At 44.7% G+C, this 23,240-nt stretch overlaps 1 protein-coding gene across 1 annotated transcript in view; it reads left to right on the forward strand.

Moving 5' to 3' along the window:
* Positions 1–4,641: 4,641 nt before the first annotated feature.
* CMTR1 (cap methyltransferase 1) overlaps positions 4,642–23,240 on the forward strand; it is a 45,186-nt gene continuing 26,587 nt past the window's right edge. The window contains exons 1-3 of the mRNA XM_067564754.1: positions 4,642–4,778; positions 6,385–6,519; positions 12,056–12,207. Of these exons, the coding sequence (XP_067420855.1) occupies positions 6,390–6,519; positions 12,056–12,207 (282 nt within the window). The 5' untranslated portion in view covers positions 4,642–4,778; positions 6,385–6,389. The remainder of the gene's footprint in view (positions 4,779–6,384; positions 6,520–12,055; positions 12,208–23,240) is intronic.

Here is a 23,240-nt window from a genome sequence, read left to right on the forward strand (position 1 = left end):
AGATTGGGGAGGCATGATTTCCCTTTACAAAAGCTGTGTTGACTCTTCCCCAACATATCATAATCATCTGTGTGTTTGATAATTCTGTAATTTACTATAGTTTCAACCAGTTTGCCTGGTACTGAAGTTAGGCTTACTGGCCTGTAACTGCCAGGATTACCTCTGAAGCCTCTTTTAAAAATTGGCATTACATTAGCTGTCCACAAATCATCTGGTACAGAAGCTCATTTAAGTGATAGGTTACACACCACAGTTGTAGTTCTGCAGTTTCATATTTGAGTTCCTTCAGAACTCTTGGGTGAATACCATCTGGTGCTGGTGACTTACTGCTGTTTAATTTATCCATTTGTTCCAAAACCTCTCCTACAGACACCTCAATCTGGGACAGGTTCTCAGATTTGTCACTGAAAAAAAATGGCTTACATGTGAATCTCCATCACATCCTCTGGAGTGTAAACCAATGCAAAAAATGCATTTAACTTCTCTCCAATGGTGTTGTCTTCCTTCAGTGCTGCTTTCGCACCCATGGTCATCCTGTGCCCCCATTGATTGATTGGCAGGCTTCCTGCTTCTGATGTACTTAACCAATTTGCTGTTAGTTTTTGTGTCTTTTGCTAGTGACTCTTCAAATTCTTTTTTGGCCTGTCTTACACTTCTTTTTACACTTGACTTGCCAGAATTTGTTCCTTTCTATTTTCCTCAGTAGGATTTGATGTCCAATTTTTAATAGAAATCTTTGTTTCTAAACACATTTTTTACTCTGTCTAGCCATGGTGGGTATTTGGGGTTATACATATAGTTTGAGCCTGCATTATGGTGTTTTAAAAAAGTTTCCATGCAGCTTGCAGGCATTTCAATCTTGTGACTTTTCTTTTACTTTCTATTTAACTAGCCTCCTCACTTTTCTGTAGTTCCCCTTTTTGAAGGTAAATGCTACTGTGGAGGGTTTCTTTGGTATTTTGCCCCCTACAAGGATGTTAAATTGATTACGTTATGGTCGCTATTACCGAGCGATTCAGCTATATTCACCTCTTGGACTAGATCCTGAGTGCTTCTTAAAATCAAATCAAGAATAGTTTTTTCCCATGTCGATTCTAGTACTAGCTGCTCCATAAAGCAGTCATTAATGGTGACTAGACAAACAAAATTTTTCAGCAAGGCTCTACCCTAACATCACCTCTCTTCAGAGTGGATGTTTTTTCAGGAAGGTGAGTATTCCATATGGTCCTTGTTTGAACTTTTCGTATCTAGCACAGCTATCACTTTATTCTTTAGAGTTGACCATTCATCTGCCACAGCTTGCTGAGAAGGAAAATACATCCAGCATGGCTCCTGAAATCAGTTGCTTGAGCTTTAGTCTTCTGCTAGGTGATCCTTGGGTAAGTAATCTGACCTACTTTGAACCTTGTGAATTAGTATTAGTGATGAAAGCTGGTTGAAAATGTTTCATCAGTGATTTTTTTCCAACAAAAAAAAGTCCTTACTGCAAAACCAACATTTTCTTCAGGGAAAATTTCAGTTTTGCTGAAGGTAATCAATCTGCCCTTGGGGATATCAAAATGACTGCTTCCTGGCTGGAAGGATCTTGTCTATTTCACTTTTTGCCAGTGAAATTAACAAAAGCTTTCCAGGAGGGCTGCTGAGGCTGAGTGCTCCAACTTGCTGCCTCACATATGCAGGCGGCCTCCCCTCATAGCTCTGGAGTGAAATGTCAGCTGCTCAGCCTACCACCAGCTCCAGGGGTGAGCGCTCTGTCTGTCCAGCCGCTGGGCTGGAAGGCTGTCATCAATTTCAAAAGCCACCTAGATTGGCAGCCAGAAAGCCCCAAAAATTCTGTTTTGATTCTCTGGAAATATGAGTTCTCTTCAAAACCCTAAACTCTGAAATTTTACATTTTTTATGGTACATCCTGTTCATTTTTTCCAAAACCATGACATATTTCATTTTTTGGCCAGCTCTGTTTGATAGGTCACATTCAAGTATTTTCCATGCTGGACATCCATCAACGTTGGCTGACTGGGTTTAAAACCACTTCAGACTAACTCAGTTTAAACCTGGCTTAGTCTTTTATGGCTAAAGCACAGGACTAGGAGTTGGAAGATTTGGATTCCATTTCTGACTATGCCACTGCTGTGCAGTTGGACTTTTACCTTCTTACTGCCCATTTTCCCCACTTGTACAAGGGGGATCACGTGTGCATATCAACCTCACTGAGGATGTGAGGTTTAATTATTTGTAAAGCACATTGAGATCCATGTAGCTTCCCACTGTGGATATCCAATGTATTTTTTTTTTTGGGGGGGGGGGGGGGGAAGGTGTGGGAATGCAAGCCTAGCACTTTGTTTAGGTTCCATGCAAAAACTTAGTGTATTTTCAGAGCCTGTCTGAAATTCTCTTTAGGAGGCCTTCCAGTGTGTAAGGGAGAGAAGACCATCCTTATTCCCTGTTTCCTGGCAAAGTTTATAGGAGCCTTATTCAAGTTGCTGCAGGTGTGGGAGAGAATCTAAAAGTTGAGCACCTACTTTAGAGATACCTATCAGATTGTAATGGCTCTATGGAGCACCTTAAGATTCCATAGTATGCATCTAGTTCACTTGCCTGTTAAGTGTTGCAGTGATCCTGCACCTAGGCCAGAGGCTGCTCAAGAGAATCTGCCACCGTAGGCAAAACTTCAGCGTGCTGCCCCTCTAGAACAGAAATTCTCAATGGGAGGAGGTCAGACTTGGTCCCTGCAACTCCTCCCCTCCCCTACTTACGATCTGATGGTTGTGGGGTGAGTACCAGCTTGCTGCACCTCTCATTCAAGTTTCACCAGGCAGTCCTAGACAGAATCTGCCTTGGCAGCTACCTAGTTGGCCTATAACTACAGAGCCCCTGATCTAGGCTCTAGTAAGATGGCATCATTTAAGTTCTTTGGATATAATAGCCTTAGTATTTTATGTTGCTTATCTAGCTCTTTTAAAGCAGGCCTCACCTATGGTAATTCTTGAGGAAAGTGCTTTGTGAACTTGAGCTATCTAGCCTGTTGCAAAGGACTGTATATGATTGTGACACATTGAAGTCCATTGTCTTATCCCTTCACAATTCTGCATTCATCTTTGTGTGCTGGGCCTCAACCCCCTACCTCTGTTTAAGGATGATCTTCCCTCCCGCTCTTACATGCTGGAAGGCATGATTAGGAGGATTTCAGACAATCTGAAAACACACTAAGCTTTTGTGTGAAAACTAAATAAAAGCTGAATGACTAAGACTTTTCAGTACCCCTTTTGTTCAGCTCACGCACCTTTTGAAACTGATAGTGACTGTGGTCAGTTGATAAGAGCAGGTGAAGTAAGCACGCATTGATATTTCTGTACAATTTATGAAAGATGTCACAATTTTCACTTATCACAACCTCTGAAAGGTTCTAGTTTTTGTACCCTTTTGGAATATAGTGAAAAAGCTCAGACCAGGGGTCCCCAAACTTTCAGGGGCCAGGGCCACATCACTCAGTCTTGTTCTTGGAGCTGCAGCGGGTCACTTATAGAAAATAATATATACAAATCTGCCTATGATAGGGGCATGAAGCCCAGGAAAAATTATGCAGCTGCCAACTGTACAGCAGATTTTTTTTAACAAAACCAGCTGCCTGCTGTTAAAGTATTACCAAATAATAAAATCTGACGATATATACATTTTAACAGTTATGTTACAAAAGAAAAACAGATTCCTGTTTAGAAAACAAGCATGAATGCACACTCTGACCCATTTGCTGGTGATTTTAGTGGCTTACATTATACATAATGTTATGAAGGGCTGCATGTAATTGTAATACCCCAGGACTCAGTGAACCAATCAAAATGTTGGTGGGCCAGATGCAGCCCACGGGCTGTAGTTTGGGGATCTCTATCTCACACTAGTTCACACTGTCATGCTCCTAGTAGCAGTATATATATAGCATTAGTGGAGGCAACATGAAGAGTATAAATTATGTTTGTGTATTCAGATTGTCAAAAGAGAGAGAAGGGAGGGCGGGGACACACAATGCGCGTGGTTCTAATCTGCCCTTCTGCCTGGGACAAGTGGGAGAGGCAGCGGGGTTTGGTTTGAAGCATTGCACCGGTGACGCTCTCTAGGAATCCAGCGCTAGGCATTGCAGGAGCGGCGGCTGCTACGCCGGTTCTGAACAGGCGTGGGCGGGAATGTTACTGCCTGAATGGACACACACCACCAAGGCGAGGGGAGACGATTTGCCCAAGGACTCCCTGCCGCAGGCCGCAGCATCGTACGACGCTGATTTCCATGCAGAGACTCCCCAGCCTAGCGTCTGCGCTGGGCCCCGCCCCGCAGTGAGGCGCGGGGAGGGGAGCAGGAGGCGCGGCAGGCTGCAGCACGTGGCTCCATCGCTCTGCCCCGGACTCCGCCCCGCCCCCGCCTGCGGACTAGAGCGGCTGGGCCCCGCCCCGCAGAGGCGGGAGCAGCTGACTCACGGCCCCGCCCCTCCTCCCTCATCCCTTCACCCCCGCCCTTCCTCGGGAAGCGTCTCGTCCGGCCCCCGCGCGCGCTCGGATCGGGTCGGGTCTTCGGGGCGGGGCAGCACATACGTCACTGGCGCGCGCCAGGAGAGGCGGGAGGCCCCCGGGGCAGCGCGACGGACGGACGGACGGACGGGGCGGGAGCAGGCTCAGTCCGGCTGGTGGAAAAACGAAAGTGAGCGCGGCGGAGCGGACGGAGTCGGCCGGCCTGGTTCTCCCGCCGCCTCCGGGCCATGGTGCCGGCCTGAGAGCCCGCCCGCCCCAGTGAGTGCCGCGCCGCCCGCCCGCGACCCTCCCCCCGGCCGTCGGCCCCACTCACTGCCCGGCCCGGCCCGGCCCCGCTCAGCCCGGCCCGGCCCGGCCCGGCCGCCGCCTGCTCCGAGCCCGCCGCGCAGGGGCGTTTGCCCCGCTCGCCATGGCCCGGCTCTGCGCTGGGAGCGGGTCTGCCGCGTCCCTTCCCTGGGCCCCGCCTCCCGTCCCCTTCCCACCTGGCGATCGCCTCTGTGCTCCGTCACTCGCGGCCTGTGCCGCGCTCCGGGCACTCTGCGCCTGCCGTGCGCAGGGGCTGGAGAAACAGAAATCAGGGAGGATGGGACCCGCTCCGCGCTTCCCTCTGGGGGCGGCCTCGCTGGGGTGTTAGGCGCCGCGCGCAGAGCAGAGCCGAGCCCCCACTGACCCGCGGGACGTTACCCCTTTGGGTTAGTGGAGCCGTCTGATGCTGTGGTCTTTTGTGAAGGGCTTTGTACACGCATCCTAATTCGGAGTAGGAGACCATTGCTGTCACCTGTGGGTCCAGTTTTGCCATTGGTTACAATCCTGCAGCACCCACTGACTTCTCGGGATGTTAGGCATGGCAGAATGGGGCTCAGTTCGTTCCTGCTGCTGCAGGATCATGTGGCACCACTTGGGTGGATTTTTAGTCTGGATCGCTCCATGGTGCTGCCATACTGTTAGTTTTCAGCTCTTTATTTCCTGGGGTTTTAATCCTGTGAAGAATAAATAATATCAATGGTTGTTGTGTACTTTAAATATTTAGCTGAGTGATATTCCTGCAGCACTTCACCTACTCCAACAGAACCCACTTCTTGCTCTAAGCATATTTTTATGCCTATGTCCCTTGCCATTTCACTGGCATTTTCCCCATCAAGCCCTAGCATGCTTACTTAGGTTCAATGGAAGATATTTCACCCTCACCTGTTACTACTTCCCTTGGGTTACATAGTTGTTGTTTATCTTTGTATCAACAAACTCTTCAGTGACATGTTATGGGAAAGACACTTCCTTATGCATCCTTACTTAGAACTTTGCTATAAAAAGGGTAGGAAAACTCACTTTTTAAAAATCATTGTTTGCAAGATCAGGTTTCAGAGTGTTCTGACTCCTTCAGAAGAACTTAGTTCCTTTATGCAGCTTGTCAGAGGAAACTAAAAAACTAAACTGATTTTATATTTCCTCCATTTTTTTTATTGCTAGTGCAGAATGAATCTCTAATATACACTGTTAAAAAGCCCTTTTTGAGTCAAATCAAATCTTGAGTTCCTAAGTGTGGGGAGACCTCTTATTACTTACTCTCTCTTCTTGATTGGGGGGGTTTCATATATAGTTCTGGATTAAATTAGTCAACAATAGAGAATCTGCTGGGTGTCCTGGTTCCCTGTTTTTGTTTTTGGACTAACAGCTTTGGATGGCATCTAGGGAAAAGCAACCACTTTTAACTATGGCAAGTTTTGGAGGTAAAGCATAGTGTTCAAATAGTCTGAAAAGCCACGTACTTTGCTGTGCTGCAGCAACAACACAGACCTGGCCCCAGCACAAGGGTGTAGGAGAAAGTGAACTTGCTGGAAGCTTACTGTTTGATCTCTTCTTGCAGTAAAAATGAAGAGACGAGCAGAGCCCGAATGTAACAGCAACCAGAAGAAGCAGAAAAAGAGGGCGGAAGATCTGGGACTGAACCTCAGTTCTACTTCAGATGATGAAGCTCCATTTAGTAATCATGCAACTCAAGGTAAGATCAGAAGTAGCATGGGCACCAGAAATTTAAGGAAATGACCTTGTAGGAAAAACTGCTTTTCTCTTCAGGGATCTAATTAATCACCTGGAATTGTATTCAGTGCCTTAACCCTGGGACCATCCTTCCTCCTCAAAAAGGAAGGACTACATAGTTTCTGTCCCCAAACTGGGGGATGAATCTTTTTTCCTCCATCTGGACACTCTTTACCGCCATCTGAAAATAACAGTGAATCATATAAACTTTGTTTGCTTTGTCCTTTTTATCGACATTTTCTTTTTTTTACATTATAAATATTGGGAATATCATTGATGGGCTTACCTGGACGACCTCCTGAGTTTCTCAAAAGATGCATATTGTGAGCTCATGCATCTTAATTGAAGGGCAGAGTGCTGAATCCTTAAAAAATGCATTCACTGAAGTTGAATAACATTAACAGAATTTTTAAATGCAGTTACATTTCCCTCCTTCTCTCCACTGCTGGGACTTTCACTCTCTTGGCTGTTCTAATGACCTCATTTCACTAGTTCTTCAGTCACTACCTGGGTTTGTAACATTAAAAAAACAAGCTTGAAGAAAAAGGCATGGGTGTGACATTCAGGCTCTTGACAAATTTCCAGCATAGCCTTCAGTTTGGCACAGCTCAGGCATCTTTGTGTGCCCACAATAGGCTCTGCCACAATGGTTGCAGATAACTGTGATTGAATGTAGGGTGAGCTCTTATTATTTGACATTGATAAATGTATTTCATATTTGATCACTGGATTGATTCTTCCACACCAATGTATTTGCTTTAAAACCCATCCTTCATCTTGGTCAAATGCTTTCTTAAAAATAAGATTGCTATTAAAGCTGCTTTAATGATTCACCCTTTCGCTATAACTCAGAGAAAATTTAGTACTTTATTAATTGGTGTGATTGTGTTCTGTAAAATTCATTGCATGAATTTGTTTTTCCTTTGAACTCACTTTAGATATACACAGACTCAGGGAGCAGGCCCTGTAACATGTTACTCTGTTTTTTAATGTCAGAAATATTGTTGCCCTGTTCTATTGATGTATTGAAGACTGTCCTTTCTCCAGGAGTCATAAGAGTAACTGCTTAATTAGTCCAGGGGAAAAACTGTCTTAAATGACAGTCCTAAATACATTCTTGGATTCTCAATAATAAATGCTGTACAGATAACTGACAAGGTCCTCATAGAGGCACTTAATGCCTGTCACTTAGCTTTGGCAAAGTAATTCTTTACCTAAAAATTAATGATTTTTAGAAGAATGATTGTGTTACTCCAGTTAATTATACTCTCATTACAATATTGCCTGTTAGGGCTTTCATGGAACTTTCACAAGTATGTTTTTCTGCTTTTGTTTTATCTCTGGTGTACGAAAAATCTGTTTTGCTTTTTTCCCCCATATACTGTAAAATCCTGACTTCTTATGCTCTTCACATGGGGATTGATGCTTTTTTTATGGACTAGCTTTGCCCACTCTGAGTTCTACCTGTATAGCATGAGCCAAAGAACCACAATGGCGCCCAGCAGCTCTACTTACAGTGAATGGCTGATTGCAAAGCTGTGCTAAGGTGTTAGCTGAGTGACTCCCATTGATTGAGATGGGAGTTATGGATAAATTCTTCTCCCATCCTGACTGCTTTGAGAACATTGGGCCTCTGGCAGTATTCTAGCTCACTATGGGAGGAGAAGGCAGCTTTGTTCCCTGCAATGCAGAAACCTTCCTAATTGCCGATGACTATAGGTGTGGTAGCTACCAGACTGCCAGCCTGGCCTATAAATCCCACTTGTGGGGTCTCTTTAATTAGAATGTGGCCGTGGTGACACTTATCATAACAGTCTCCGGTCTCTATTTTTGCTGAATGTTCCATGCCAATGAAAAGGGTTAACTAGTGGTCACTAAAAATATACTACAAAACCCTGGCAACCAGATGTAACAGCATCACTGGGAAGGGAGTGTCGGTGCCAAGGACCCTTGGGCCCAGCGTGGATTGATTTAAATCAAGGCGATTTAGATCAGTGATTTAAATCACCAACTGGAAAGCCCTGATTTAAATAATCACTTTTAATCAACTTTTCCATTTGTACTTCAGTTATTTTCTAAAGAAAGGTGCATTCTCACTGGTTGATATAACGATTAAAACATGTTGATTCACAACTAAATAGAGCCTTTATGCTAGATTTGGTACATCTTTTTTTTCTATGTAGGAGGGTACAATATAACTATATACATTGATTTAAGCAATTATGTAAATGAATATTTTCAGATTCTTACTAATTGTATATTTTAATATGGTTAGAAAATTGCAAATTATATATTGCTTATTTACTGCATATTTTTGTTCGTGGTTTGTGCCAAGCTGCAAAATATATATACTAAATATATAGGAATGACAAAGTAGGTCATGCTGGTTGGGGAGAAGCAATAAGTATGAAAGCAGGCCCACCGACAGCAAGTCTGGGCCCCAGGGCAGAACAGTCAGTGGCCCTGCTAGAAAGGAATGGCTGAGATCCGAGTGGGCTTTTGCGTTTTTACTTATTTATTATGTGCCATGCAGGTTCCCTGGTGGCTGAGTAGGCAGTATCTGCTGCTCAACTTTCCGGGTGCCTTGGATTCCCAGGGAAATTACTGATGAACCTGGGAAGCTGGATAGCAGATACCACCTCCTCAGCCACCCAAGACTGGACATGGCTCATAATAAATAAGCTTGGCTCAGGGGAGGGGCAGAGTGCTAGCGGCAGGGGCCTTGGAGGAAAGGGATTGTGTGGAGGAGAGAAGGATACGTATCTATCCTCCCATTCTCCTGGGCCCTTTTAAATTGCTGGGCTCCTGGGCAATTGTCCGCCTTGGCCCTCTCCTCCAATTCTCCCCCTCCCTTCTCCTTCGGTAGGCCTGTGTGAAAGAAAACATAGTCAAATATAGTACATATCTTAAATGACTACCAACAACCTGACAAGGATGGTGACAGTGATTGTGAAATGCGCAGGGAAATCAGAGAGGCTACAAAAACCCAATAATAATGGGGGATTTCAACTATCCCCATATGATTGGGTATATGTCACCTGAAGACAGGATGCAAAGATAAAATTTCTAGATATTGTTAATGTTTGCTTCCTGGAGCACCCAAGGGGTGAGGCAAGCTCCCGAGTGGAGCACAGGATATGATCCAAGAGGTGAATATAGCTTAACCGCTCGGTAATAGCAACCATAATGTAATTAAATTTAACATCCTTGCAGGGGGGAAATACAGTAGCATTTAACTTCAAAAAGGGGAATTAACTTCAGAACCAGACAAATGGGTTGAAACTATAGACACAGGTGAACACAGTATGGGTTGAAACTATAGACACAGGTGAACCCGGTATGTTGGGGAAGAGTCAACACAACTTTTGTAAAAGGTAGTCATGTCTTCTCAATCAATTAGAATTCTTTGAGGGTGTCAAGAACCTTGTTGACAATGGTGATCTAATGGCTATCGTGTACTTGGACTTCCAGAAAGCCTTTGACAAAATCCCACACCTAAGGCTCTTACGCAAAGTAAGCAGTCATGGGATAAGAGGGAAGGTCCTCTCATGGTTCAGTAGCTGGTTAAAGGGTAGGAATAAATAGTCAGTGTTCATAGTGCAGAGAGAGGAGTGAATAACGGACAATAGAGCCTCTCTCTTCTGATAGCTTAGAGCAGGTCTTGAAAAATTCATGTGAGCAGGACTCTTTCCTGGACAAGTGTCTTCAATCTCTTGAGTCTCAGCATTCATTTTAAAAGAGGTTGCATTAGTCCTGATGGTTGTGAAGGAAACCTTCCAAACGTGGCCTGAGTGTAAATGGTGCAGCCAGAGCTGCTTGAGGCTGCTTCTGTGCCACTGGTATTGTTGTGGCAGAGAGGTAATGGGGGTGGAATGAACTTGATGGCTGCTATTTATGAGGACAGGGAACCTGGTTACTGCTGCTGGCTTGGTGGAACCCCAGCCACTGCTTCTAAGAGTAGGTTGCTGTGGGGAGCCTCTATCGCTCCCACACAGGGGAGATTGAGGAGTGTCAGCATTTGGAGCAGGAGACCTAACCATCCACAGAGGGTTGCATTGTGAGGTTCCTGCTTGGTGCGGTGATGTCAGTTGGGTCACACCCCACAGAGCCCTGTGTTAGGAAGGTAGTAGGGGGCCTTGCTACCACTGGTCTTCAGGCTGGCTGGGCCTTCCTTGCTCCTTAGCCCACTGCTTCCTGTTTTTGGGTGAGATGGGGTCTGGTTCCGGAGGAAGGAAAACTCAGTCCCTGCCACCTTATCTAAGAATCATGTGTGTGAGATGGCTGGGGAATAATGACCCACAGCATAAACTAACATTGGAAAGGTGCAGCTCAGCAGCAAGTTTTATTTTGTGGGGGTCACGGGAGGGGGCAGCAATAAATGGATGTCTACGCTAGAGATTTGCATGTCTGTGTTAGAGGTTTGCACTGATGTAGGTCCATCAGTCTAATTACACCAGAATAGTGTCCTTAACTCAGACTGGGCCAGAGAGACTTAGTGAGCAGGTGTTGGAGAAAGAGCTGGAGCCCTTTACACTGATCTACCTCCAGCAAATGGGTTTAGTTTAACAGTGGTTTCATGTAAAAAGCTTTATTTTGTTCTTCTTTGTTTTTATTATTGATAAATCCTGGCATCTGCCTTCCTGGAATCCAGTGTACAGGGCTGGTATTCCACTCTAGGTCTCCAGCATGCCTTACTGAGCCACATGGTGAATGTTGCATGTAGCTACTTTTACTAGGCAAAAGGCAGAGGCCGTGCATCCATTCCAGGAAGGAGCAGCATCCACCACTTCTCTCCCGTAATCTCATTCAGTAATGGTCCTACTGCCCTGGTAATGCTCCCAGGGGTTTGGCAGCCGCCCACTCTTCATTGTCTTTTTGGGAAGATATTGCCTTATGGAGTCTCCCCAGTATTGCTGAAATTCGGACCATGTTCTGACAGCATTTCAATGTACTGCTCAACTATAGGGGGTAGGGAGAAGAGGCTATAGTACATCTGCATCATACTTATGTGAGGTAAAGAATTAGCGCCTATCTCTATTCAGCAAGAAAAGGATAATTAAATATCAAGCTTTAGGGCATACGTGGATTACCATCATGGTCAAGAATGACCCCTGCTTTCCCCCCCATTGGCATTATCTGGTATGGTAAATCCACATGTCTAAAACATTTTGCATGAGTCAGAAAAGACTGTTATTTGGTATTATTCACAAATTTAAATGTCAGCTTGTCCTCAAGGGAGAAGTCAAGTGGCCACCCTGAGGCGAGGAGGGTTGGCCTTCACGTTCCTCACAGTAGAATGAGGTAGCAAGACAGCTGGTATTTTGTCTAGAGTTGCATCTGAAGCCTGCATGCTATCCACAGCCACTCTGAGCTATTGAAGCAGAGTCCCCTTAATCGCCTAGCCTGCTGGGGTGTGAATTGGGAGTGCCACTATACAGCTCCCTTTCTGATTAGGGAAGCAAACACTTGTTAATGTCTCCCCTCTGTTTCATTTTCAGAGTCTTCCAGTAGTGGCAGTGGGTCTGAAAGCGAGAGCGAGGAGAAGCGACCTGTCTTCGGCTCCATCAGCAATGAGTTCAAAGCAGACTCTCTTGTTGAGGGTACCTCCTCCCGCTACTCCATGTATAACAGTGTCTCCCAAAAGCTCATGGTAGGTCAAAGTCATTTTTGAGCATGCTGCTAAAACCAGGTGAACAGCTGAGAGCAAAATTAAGAGTAGATTCTGCTGTGAGAGATGCCCCTTGCATTCGCCCAGGATGCACCTTTCAAGCCCAGGATTTATGCAAAGAGCTGTTCTATCTGTACCAATCGCAATCGGTGATGACTGTGACCCTGGGCAGATCAGATGTTAATTACAAGGCTAGAACCATTGTGAATTTCATCTTTCTTAGCAGCAAGGGAGACCTCAGTCCAACTAAGTACATGTTTCATTTAAGTCCATGTCAGGCTTGCTGCACACACACCTTCTGTACAGAAACTGAACCCTAATAGCTGCAGACAACTGAATTTCAAAGGGGATTTGTGACTCAGTAAATTTTTGTAACAGATTTAAATGTAAATGCATCTGTGAGCTTGAGGCACTGGAGTCTTGCACCATTTGTAAAACTTGATGAAGATCTGTTTTATATCACCTTTTCCCAATTGGACATATTTCCACTGAGGTAACTGTAGAAGCTTTCAATAAAATGTCATGCTGGCTTTTCTTTGCCATAACTTCAGAGCGGACATTTCAAATAGTACTAAACATAATCTTCCCTTTATGTAGCACCAGATCCCTTTAGGGCTTCTGAGATGTTAGTCTATGGGTGGGCAGCTGTAAGACATGCAACTTCGAAAGGAAACAAGTATCAGAAAAAGAGGCAGGCAGATGCCTGCCTAATGTGTAATTTCAGGTGACCAACTCTTTTTTGATCCTCCCATGTCCAGTAGTTGCCTACATGATGCATGTTTCTTCCTGCCTTTGCTGCTCTGTAGTGTTGTGGCAGGGTGGTCTGAGGCCCTTGAAGCTGGAACAAAGGCCAAAAGACCCAGTGGGAAGACTTTTGCTGAGCTACTGACTGCTCCGGAAAGAAGCATGTCAGAGGTACAGCTAGCTGGAGCCACTGGAAGTGCTATACTGGAGGCATGGACCAGAGCCTGGATGGCAAGGCCCCAGGTGGAGGATGGGTGGTCTTTGAAGTCCTCTTATGCAGACATTAAAATATCAAAAGGACTCAAAGAGATGGGGTGTTACTAAGATGGCTAGTTGTCCAGCAGATGGAGACTGAGCAGTGACTAATAGCAGCATTCTACAAATGGCTAGAAGAGCAACACAAAGGGGAGGGTCAGCAGCATCAGAAGTGGGCTGAGTTGACCCTCCTGATCCCAGAATGGGGGAATCCCAAAATGAAACAGTTTAATGCCAGAAGATATAGAGGTGCATCTCTTGACATTCAGAAGGCTGACTTGGACCTGCAAATGGCTGCAAGACCTAGCCGAGAAGCCTAGGACTACAGAAGGGGTAAGGAAACCCAGCTGAGGTGGTATAATAATCCAGAGACCTAGTGACAGAGGTCCTAGTCCTTCTGATATAGGAATTCTGAGATTCCTCGAGTGGCTAGTAGCAGTCGGAAGGAATTATTTCGAAAGTGGATTAAGTCTAGAACACTGCCCCATTATTTAAATGACTGAGATCCTTGTCCTGGAGCAGGTTCTGTCCAACCTGCTAGATGATCTTCAGTTGTGGGTGAAGGAGCATAGACCAGGAACGTTGTAGAACTCTGTCTCCTAATGTTAGGATTTTATCTTGGCAAGGCAGAAGCAGAAACAATGTTGATTTTGGGTAAGAACAAATTCCATCATCACTTGTGAGGGGAAAATAATGGGACAGGAGACCCAAAAAGGAGATTGCTACCAATGTGACAAACTATGACACTTGAAGAGGTTTTGTTCCAGGGCTGAAACCCCCTCCTGGGGAAAATTTGGTAACTTTTCCTTATTGGGTGGGAAGACCTTCACTTTGAAACTAATAGTACTACAGAGAAGGCTAGTGAAAACCATGATGGATTCAGGAAGTCACCAGACTGTGGTTCAATAACATTTGTTGAAACATAGTGAATAAGTTCAACAGCAGTTAGGTGGGTCCATGGAGGCACTAAAGCATGTTTCCTGGCAGCAGTTAAGATCCATGTAGATAGATAAGAGATTCCTGTGAGAACGGGCATGGCTGAAAAACTTCCTTTCCCAATAGTATTGGGGAAAGATCTTCCTAATTTCACTAATTTACTGCAAACTTCACCAAAGGAGCCTGGTATTGTGACTGTTACCACTTGCAGTCAGGCTCAGTTGGGAAAAGATTCCAAGGAAGAAGAGGATGAGGATCTATTTCCCCTTTTTCCAGATATTTTTGATGGAGAGGGGAAAGATGCACCCTACCAGGGGAGAAAGGGAGAGGGCTAAGTGGCTAAGAGCTGCGGGTATCCATACAGACAATGTGGAAAAAACGCAGATATCCATAAAAGAGGATAATGCCCTCAAGCCTTTCTATAAAGGGCTATGTAAGACGGATGTTGGTCAAACTAAAATCCCTTACTGTATAATGCAGAATGGCATATTGTGTGGGATATGTGAGCACCCTAAGATTGAAAAATGAGTGAAACAGCCGGTAGTCACCAAGGTTTTTATGCAGGAGCTCATGCAGGTGGCTCATCTGGTTCCTTAAATGGGCCGTATGGGGAGGGACAATATCGTGGCCACAATTTTGCAAAGATTTTTCTGGCCAAATGTTCCCAAAAAAGTAGCTGAATGGTGTCTGTCCTGCCATGAATGTCAGATGGTGTCACCAGAAACAGTTAAAAAAAGACATCTGTTAATTCAGATTCCTACTGTAGACATGCAATTTGAAAAGATTGTAATGGATATTGTGGGTTCATTAGAATGGAGTACCCAGGGGAACAGATACATTTTAGTTATTTGATTATATGACCCAATATGCTGAGACATTCCATTACACAGTGCTACTGCCAAGAGAATTGCAGAAGAACTGGTGACCCTATTTAGTAGGGTGGCATAAGTTTGTTGGGGTGTCCTGGACTGAGAGTCATTCTTGTTTCCCTCCTGCCTCATCAAGAAAGAGTCTTGCTGGTGCTAAACTGGGTGTCAGCTCCCTAAACCACCGATCTCTTAGCCACCCAAACAATCCCCTCAGAGTCCTGCCAGCCCTCACTTCTCTGTGCAGGTTTGCAATGGGTGCATTCCAATCCCCGAATCCCTCTGAAAGCATTCCCCTGTAACATCCAGCCCTTAACCACTGGATGTGCTCAGAAATTACCAGGTAAGCTGTCCCCAAAGAGACTGTGCACACACAGCTTGGCTGGTACAACTCAGAATCAGGTCTGTTATAACATCACACAAATATATTTATAGTGAATCTATCGTAAGTTTATTATCAAAAGATTAAGTTTTAAGAGATAGTGAGTGAAGATAAGTGGAAACAGAAAAGGTACATATACAAAACATAAAATACGATCTTAGATCTACACTTATTAATGGTTACCTTTCCTGTTTAATAAAATAGATTCCTATTTAATGAAGATTTTCTCCCAAGGATTGTCTTTGACAGAGCTGCTGGTTTTCAGTCAAAACCAGGATCCAAGTTTTCCTGAATATCCCATGCCCTTGAAGTGGTTTCCTCAATAAATGGACACCCAGAATGGCTTTCTTTTCCTCACATATGGTCCAGTAAACATTTGAAATGCACTGCCTTCGTTGTTTGTTCTCTGGTGTGCTGACCTCATGTCCACTTGCATTCTCATATTGACTTGAAATGCAAACGTAGCTACCATTGTGTTTGGCTTACAATGCTTAATTTACATCATGGACAGAGATAGGTGAATAGACATGCTTTGTCTGCTAGAAAACCTGTTGGCCAACTCTGCCTTGTTTCTTTGTTTAAAACACCTTTTCAGCGGGTGCACATAACTCTTTAAATATCATCTGAACATACTCATCACAACAATATTAGTGACCAGTATAATGCCAGCTTTCATCTGATACCTTACGAGATGCTGTTTATGGATAAATACCATGAAAGTGATGTGTTAGGTGGAATGAGTTTCAGGCCTGTTAAGAATTGCTGACACTGAGGCCATCTCCACACTAGAAAGTTTTGTTGATGGTAGTTATACCGGTGATAAAAAAGCGCTATAGCTTGCGCCTGTCCAAACAGCCCTCATTTTATCGCAAAAGAGCATCCATGCTTGGCGTTGTATTATCGGCAGCAAGAGCAGTGCATTGTGGACAGCTATTCCACCGTGCAACACTGCAGCTTCTGCCACTAAGAATTCTGGGATGGGGGAGAGGAGCGCAGAGCACCTTGGGTGCTGGCTCAACGTTCCATTGTGCAGTGTGTTTCCGTGCCGTCATTCATTGCGTTGCTTGTAGAGACTCATGCCCTTTTTTCAATGGCTCCCTGCTGTTTCCTGCATGCCCACCATCTGAATCTGAAAAGATGGATCCTGCACTACACTTGACTGTTGCTTTCAGCGTTCTTAACACATCGCGGCTGGTCATGCAGTATATCATGAGCTCTGAATTGTACAGGAATCCGAGGAGCCTGGCCTGCTGAGTGACATGCAGACAAACAGCACCGGTCAAGGTTCTGGGTTTTGGGTGGGTGCTTGCTTGGGGCATATGTGCAGGTGCACTGGGAAAATGAATTTCAAATTGTGCCACCATTCTCCACAGCCAGGGTCCATAGAAGCCGATCTCTCTCTCCTTAGAGTCAGCAAGGATGCTAGGATGCATCTCCTTCATATGAGCAGCTTCAAACCGGGTCCCTATGCTGCACGACTGTGCGCTGCTTTGGTCCCCACTAACATGTTTTCCAGTTAGTGTGAGAAAGTGTCCTACAACGGGGGAGGAATCACAGCTGGTCTGCCGAGGAATCTGAGGCAGAGAATCGGGGAGTACCTCCAAGGAAGTTTCCTTGAGGTCATACCAGAAGATACCTGCAAAAACTCGGCATGCGTTAACGTGTTTCTCAGCCATACTGCCTAGATGTGCAAGGGAATGGGAAAGCACATGCAAACACAGCTACTCCTGTACATTTCTATCCCTTCCAATACCTGTATGTTTAGACAAGCTGAGGACCTTCATGCCTCCTGTACACAAGCAGCATCAGTTTCCAAACACTTACCAGAGCTCCCCTCTCCTGCATCCTGAGTGCCTGAGCTGAAGGACTGGGACTGGCTGTATCCTTCTGGGGTGGAGAACAGCTCCTGACTCCCAGTCTCAGCAATCAAGCTGCCTCTCGGCTCCGGGTCATCCTCCAGCTCCACTTCCACGTCGATTACCACTTCGTTGGGGTTTAGTCTGCTATCTGGTGGCCCCGGGGCTGCAGAGGTGTCTATGGGTGTCATGGGGGTGGTTGTGGGGTTCCTGCTGAGGATGGCTTCCAGTTCTTTGTAGAATCGGAAGCTCATTGACTCTGCACCAGAGCGACGGTTTGCCTCCCTGGCCTTCTGGTAGCTCTGCCGCAGTTCCTTGATTTTAGCTCGGCACGGCGCCGTGTCTCGCTCATAGCCCTTCTCTGCCACTGCATGAGAAATCTGGCTGTAGATATCAAAGTTCCTTTAGCTGGAGTGGAGCTGGGACTGCATGGCAGACTCCCCCCCAAATACTGAGCAGGTCCAGCAGCTCTGGTGTGCTCCAAACGGGAGAGACTTTGTTGCGTGGAGCCGCCATGGTCACCTGGGAAGATGAGATGCAAGCTGTCATGCTGACCAGCAGGAAGTGGAACAAAAATTTCAAAACTTCCCACGATTGTAAAGAGGGAGGGGTGGGTGGCTTCAGAGCAGCAGACTGCAAACGGATGTCCAGACTGGTCAGGATAGGCATTGTGGGACATTTCCAGAGGCGGTTTAATGCGACATAAACATACAGCAGTGTCTACACTGACGCTTTTGTGACAGAACTTTGGCGACAAAGGCGCTATGCCTCTCATCTAGGTGGTTTTAATTTGTCGACAAAACGGCCATTGCAGTGTGTACACCGAGACTGTTTTGTCGACAAAAGCTGACTTTTGTCGACAAAACATCCTGGTGTAGACAAGGCCTGAGTAGTGAACCATTTGTCAGTTGGCATTTGAGTGGTTCTTAGGTCCTCGGTGGGTGTCCCAGGAGAGATCCAAGTGGAACAGGGAGCTAATTTCCAGGCATCCCTGATAAGAGTTTTACCAATTCTTGGACATTAAACTCACCTGGATGACCCCTGGTTATTCCCAGATGGATTGTCTAGTGGAAAGGACTATTCAATCCCTTAAAAAGATGTTGAAAAGATATGTATTGTCAGAACCTAGACAATGGGATAGGGTGTTGCTTGATCTTTTATTTTCATATAGAGAAGTCCCACAAGCTCAGGTCAGTTTGTTGTACAGCTGCCAGCCCTCATGGTCCATTAGACCTGATTGAAGAAAGTTGGGAGGGGCAAACTGCTGAATCCTCCAGTATTACTTCTTATATTGTAAGCATAAGGAACATTATGTGCAGAAGACTTCCACATAGTTAAAGAAAATTTAGAGGATGCTCAAGCTGGAGAAGCTAGGTGGTACAGTAAACAGGCCCAGGAATGACTGTGTAGGGTGGGGAGTAAAGTTCTGTTGTTACCCACTATTGAAAGTAAGTTGCTAGCTAAATGGCAAGATCAGTTTATAGTATTAAGACAAATAAGACCGGTGGATTATGACATCACATTATTAGAAAAGACAAAGATACATTTGTTAAACGCTGGATTTAAAGGAAAACTAAGAATTTAGCATCAACTGTCCTCCCTGAATAATGTAGCGAGGGGGGGTTTATGACAGATTGAAAAGTCCAGGGGGCAGGAGACTATCCTGTAAAGCAATGGATTAACTGCTGACCATGCAGATTAGAACTGGTGTATCAGTAAATTCCAGCGTGTAGTTTCTGCTATGCCAGAAAAAATGTGATTCAGCATATAATTGATGTGGAAAGGCATGCTCCTTTTCTCAGAAGATCATGTCAGAGTCCAGAATGTCTGGAATTTAAAGTGGAGAAGGAAAGAAAGCAAATGGTAGATTGTACCCTCAGCAAGTTTGCGGACGACACTAAGCTGGGGGGAGTGGTAGATACCCTGGAGGGTAGGGATAGGATACAGAGTGACCTAAACAAACTGGAGGATTGGGCCAAAAGAAATCTAATGAGGTTCAACAAGGACAAGTGCGGAGTCCTCCACTTAGGAAGGAAGAATCCCATGCACAGCTATAGACTGGGGACCGACGAGCTGGGCAGCAGCTCTGCAGAAAAGGACCTGGGGGTAACGGTGGATAAAAAGCTGGATATGAGTCAGCAGTGTGCCCTGGTTGTCAAGAAGGCTAATGGCATATTGGGCTGCATTAGGAGGGGCATTGCCAGCAGGTCACGGGAAGTGATTATTCCCCTCTATTCGGCATTGGTGAGGCCGCATTTAGAATATTGTGTCCAGTTTTGGGCCCCCCACTACAAAAAGGATGTGGACAAGTTAGAGAGAGTGCAGCGGAGGGCAACAAAAATGATTAGGGGCTGGAGCACAGGACTTATGAGAGGCTGAGGGAACTGGGCTTGTTTAGTCTGCAAAAGAGAAGAGTGAGGGGGGATTTGATAGCGGCCTTTAACGACCTGAAAGGGGGTTCCAGGGAGGATGGGGCTAGGCTGTTCTCGGTGGTGGCAGATGACAGAACAAGGAGCAACGGTCTCAAGTTGCAGGGCGGGAGGTCTAGGTTGGACATTAGGAAAAAGTTTTTTACTAGGAGGGTGGTGAAGCACTGGAATGGGTTACCTAGGGAGGTGGTGGAATCTCCATCCTTAGAGGTTTTTAAGCTGAGGGTTGACAAAGCCCTGGTTGGGATGATATAGCTGAGGTTAGTCCTGCTTTGAGCAGGGGTTGGACTAGATGACCTCCTGAGGTCCCTTCCAACTCTAATATTCTATGATTCTATGAAATGTTAGCTCTGGGAATAACTGAGCCATCGTACAGCTCTTGGCGCTCTCCAATAATGCTGTTTAAAAAACCAAGCAAACAAACCCAAAAACTTGGGGAAAGACACTTTTGTATAGATTTCAGAAAACTGAATGCCGGTTCAATATTTGATAACTTCCCTATGCCCTGGATAGATATGTTGGATTTATTAGACAGTGCTAAATACAGTCCTTTGGATTTAGCCAAAGGTTATTGGCAAGTTCCCCTGGAGAAGGAGTCCAAATATAAAGCTATCTTTACCATATCTCAGCGACTATATCAGTTTAAGATGCTGCTGCTTTGCTTGTATGGGACCCTCGCAACACTTCAGTGCCTTGTGGACTGGCTATTATGGCTTTAGGTAGGCTATGCTATGGTGTACCTGGATAATATGATTATTTACAGTTCTGACTGCGGGTGTCACTTGAAGCACACAGAGTTGGTGATAGGTGAGATAGCTAAAGCTGACTTGATTGTTAACCCTCAAATGTGTACTGGGCAGTTCTGAGACCAGCTAAGGAGGATATATTGTTAGCAATGGAAAAATTATGCCCAAAGTGTCCAAAGTTAAAGCAGTTATGGAGGCTGGTATCCCCCTCACAAAGAAAGAGGTGAGATCTTTCCTGGGATTAGCTGGCTTTTATCACAGGTTTATTCTCCAATTACCACAGCTTGTGGCTCCTCTGACAGATTTATTGAAAAAGCTAAAAAGAAAAAGGCTAAACTAGACTGAAGAATGTCAAATCACTTTTGATGCATTTAAAAAGGTCCTTAGCGCAGAACTAGTGCTAACTCAGGATTTTTAAGAAGCCCTTTATAGTTCAAACAGATGCATCTGCAGTAGGGTTAATCTAAGAGAAGAAAGGAGACAAATACTTAATCTCTCATATTAATAGGAAACTTTCAAAGGAAGCAACAGTACAGTGCCCTAGAAGAAAAATGTCTTGCAATAAAATGAGCTGTAGAATTGCTCCATTCTCATACTAGTAACTCATCACCATCTGCTCACCTAGTTAAATACAATGAAGGATAAGAACACATGCTTTATTAGGGGGAATTTAGCCCTACAACTGTATTAATTGGAGAAAATACTTAAAGCAGGGAGTCAACACAAAAATGCTGACCACCTGTCAAGATATGGAGACATGCAGATGGAAACAGTAGTCCCTTCTTAAGCGGAAGAGCATGTTGACAGGGTGGTCTGAGGCTTTGTGCAATCGTATAAGTTAGGGGAGGTTTTTTCCTCCTTCCTTTTAAGAAGTTTCTGTAGTGTATGAAACTATTGTGTTTCATGAAATACAATTGAGTGAATAAAAGTGACATAAATGGAGTATGAATACTATTTCCCTTTCCTCTTCCACCCCCACTTTGTCTATTTATGCTGCAACATTTTCCTGTTCTAGTTCCTTTTTCACTTTCTTTGGGAATTAAATAAATTTCAGTATTTCAGGGTGCTGACACCTGGAAATTAGTTGAGGTTGTCATGACAACAATTAGCCAGGAAAACAGAAACTAATTGCCCTGATCCAGCTATGAAAAAATCCGGTGAGGCTTGGTGAGGAAGACAGAGTCTGGGCCCATCAGGACAGGAAGGATCAGATATAAAAGCAGCTTTCCTGAGTTTGGAGATGGTGAGTGGTTCTGAAAGATTGCAAGCCTTATGTGTGCTGGTAAGGCTGAAACCTGTGAACTGGGACTGCTGCCTTATGAATGAAAACCAGGCTATTCAGACCATGAAGTTGAGAGCAGAATACTGGAACTGTTATGCAGTCAAGTTGAAGATGGAAATCTACAGGCATTCTGAATCTGGATGCATTGGTTAAACCTTGTGAGCTGGGACAGAACCTAGGAAGAACTGCATATTAAAAACCCTGGGTGTGAAACTGGAATTTCTTTTGGTTTGTTTTCTAATGAACAAAGCGTGTCCTTTCGCAGATTGGGGAAAGGTGAAAAAAAGTTTGTATTTAACCCTCCTCCTAGAAAGCACCTGTGACTTTGTTTAGTGAAAGCTAGGCCTGTCACATGAGAGGTCCCTGCATCTAGCATTTAGAGCCAGAATCTCTTTGGAAAGGCAGCCATCCTGGCAATCATGACAAGGGTGATTTATTGCCAGCTGAACTTTAAAGACGATCACCGCCCCTCTGCCTCAGATTACACCACATTAGCCCATGGGAGGGGGAGACATTCACTTTGTTCTATTTAAAACAATAGGATTTCTCTTTCACATGGAGACCCTAAATGGACTGCAGTGTCCCTGTATTTAGCAGAGACACAGCAGGAAGAGAGTCTTTTTTTCTGTCCATCCTGTTCTGTATAAGTGTTTATCTCTCAGGCTCTTAGGTGCTATTGTAATCCCAATAATAAATGTCTGACCCTCACCATAGTATCTGTGCACCTCACAATCATTAAAAGATTTTATCCTCCCAACCCCCATGAGGTAGGGAGGTGCAATTTTCATTTTACACATGGAGAACTGAGGCATGTGCCTTACCAATGGTGTCACAGGAAGTCTGTGGCTGGGCCAGGAAGCAAATCCAACTCTCCAGCATCCCAGTCCAGTGCTGTAACCTCTAGACCATCCTTTTTGCTACCCTGAGAGTATCATTCATTCCAGTGTGTAGTACTTCCCTGAACCAGGCAGTGCTTCTGTGTCTCAAGAACCTCGCACAGATACATGTTTCATTTTTTAATTTTTAACAGATTTGGGAATAAAGATTTGATGATTTCCATCAAAGTGTTTTTCAGATAGAGACTAACCATTTTATACTAGCAGGAAATTAAAAACCCCTTGGGAACTAAATCTTTGTTCAAAATTCAATGGCAATAGAAGTCCATGTGTAACAGGTTCAGTAATTGTCATGTTTGACCAATGTATTTTTTAGGAATTCATTGCCAGATAGAATAAACAGTAGAGAGACTGCACATGGAGTTACATGCTACCCATTTGACGTTTTTAATTTCCCCTCTGGTATAGGCTGGTAATTCCAAGCCTATACTTTAATTATCAGTTTGTGTGTGAATTACTGCCCTCTACTGAATAGAATGAGACTTGACTGTGTGTAATCTTGTCACAGTCCAGTGGCTGAGACCTACAAAGAGAAAAGCCTTAAGAAATGCAAGTTAATGACAATTCTTCTCCTAGGCTAAGTCAAAAAAGCTGTGTTTAAGGGGGAGAAAGTCTAGCATTGC

Source organism: Emydura macquarii, unplaced genomic scaffold, assembly GCF_026122565.2.
Source record: "Emydura macquarii macquarii isolate MOO-44397 ecotype Brisbane River unplaced genomic scaffold, CSIRO-AGI_Emac_v2 contig_2676, whole genome shotgun sequence".
NCBI classification, from domain to species: Eukaryota; Metazoa; Chordata; order Testudines; family Chelidae; genus Emydura; species Emydura macquarii.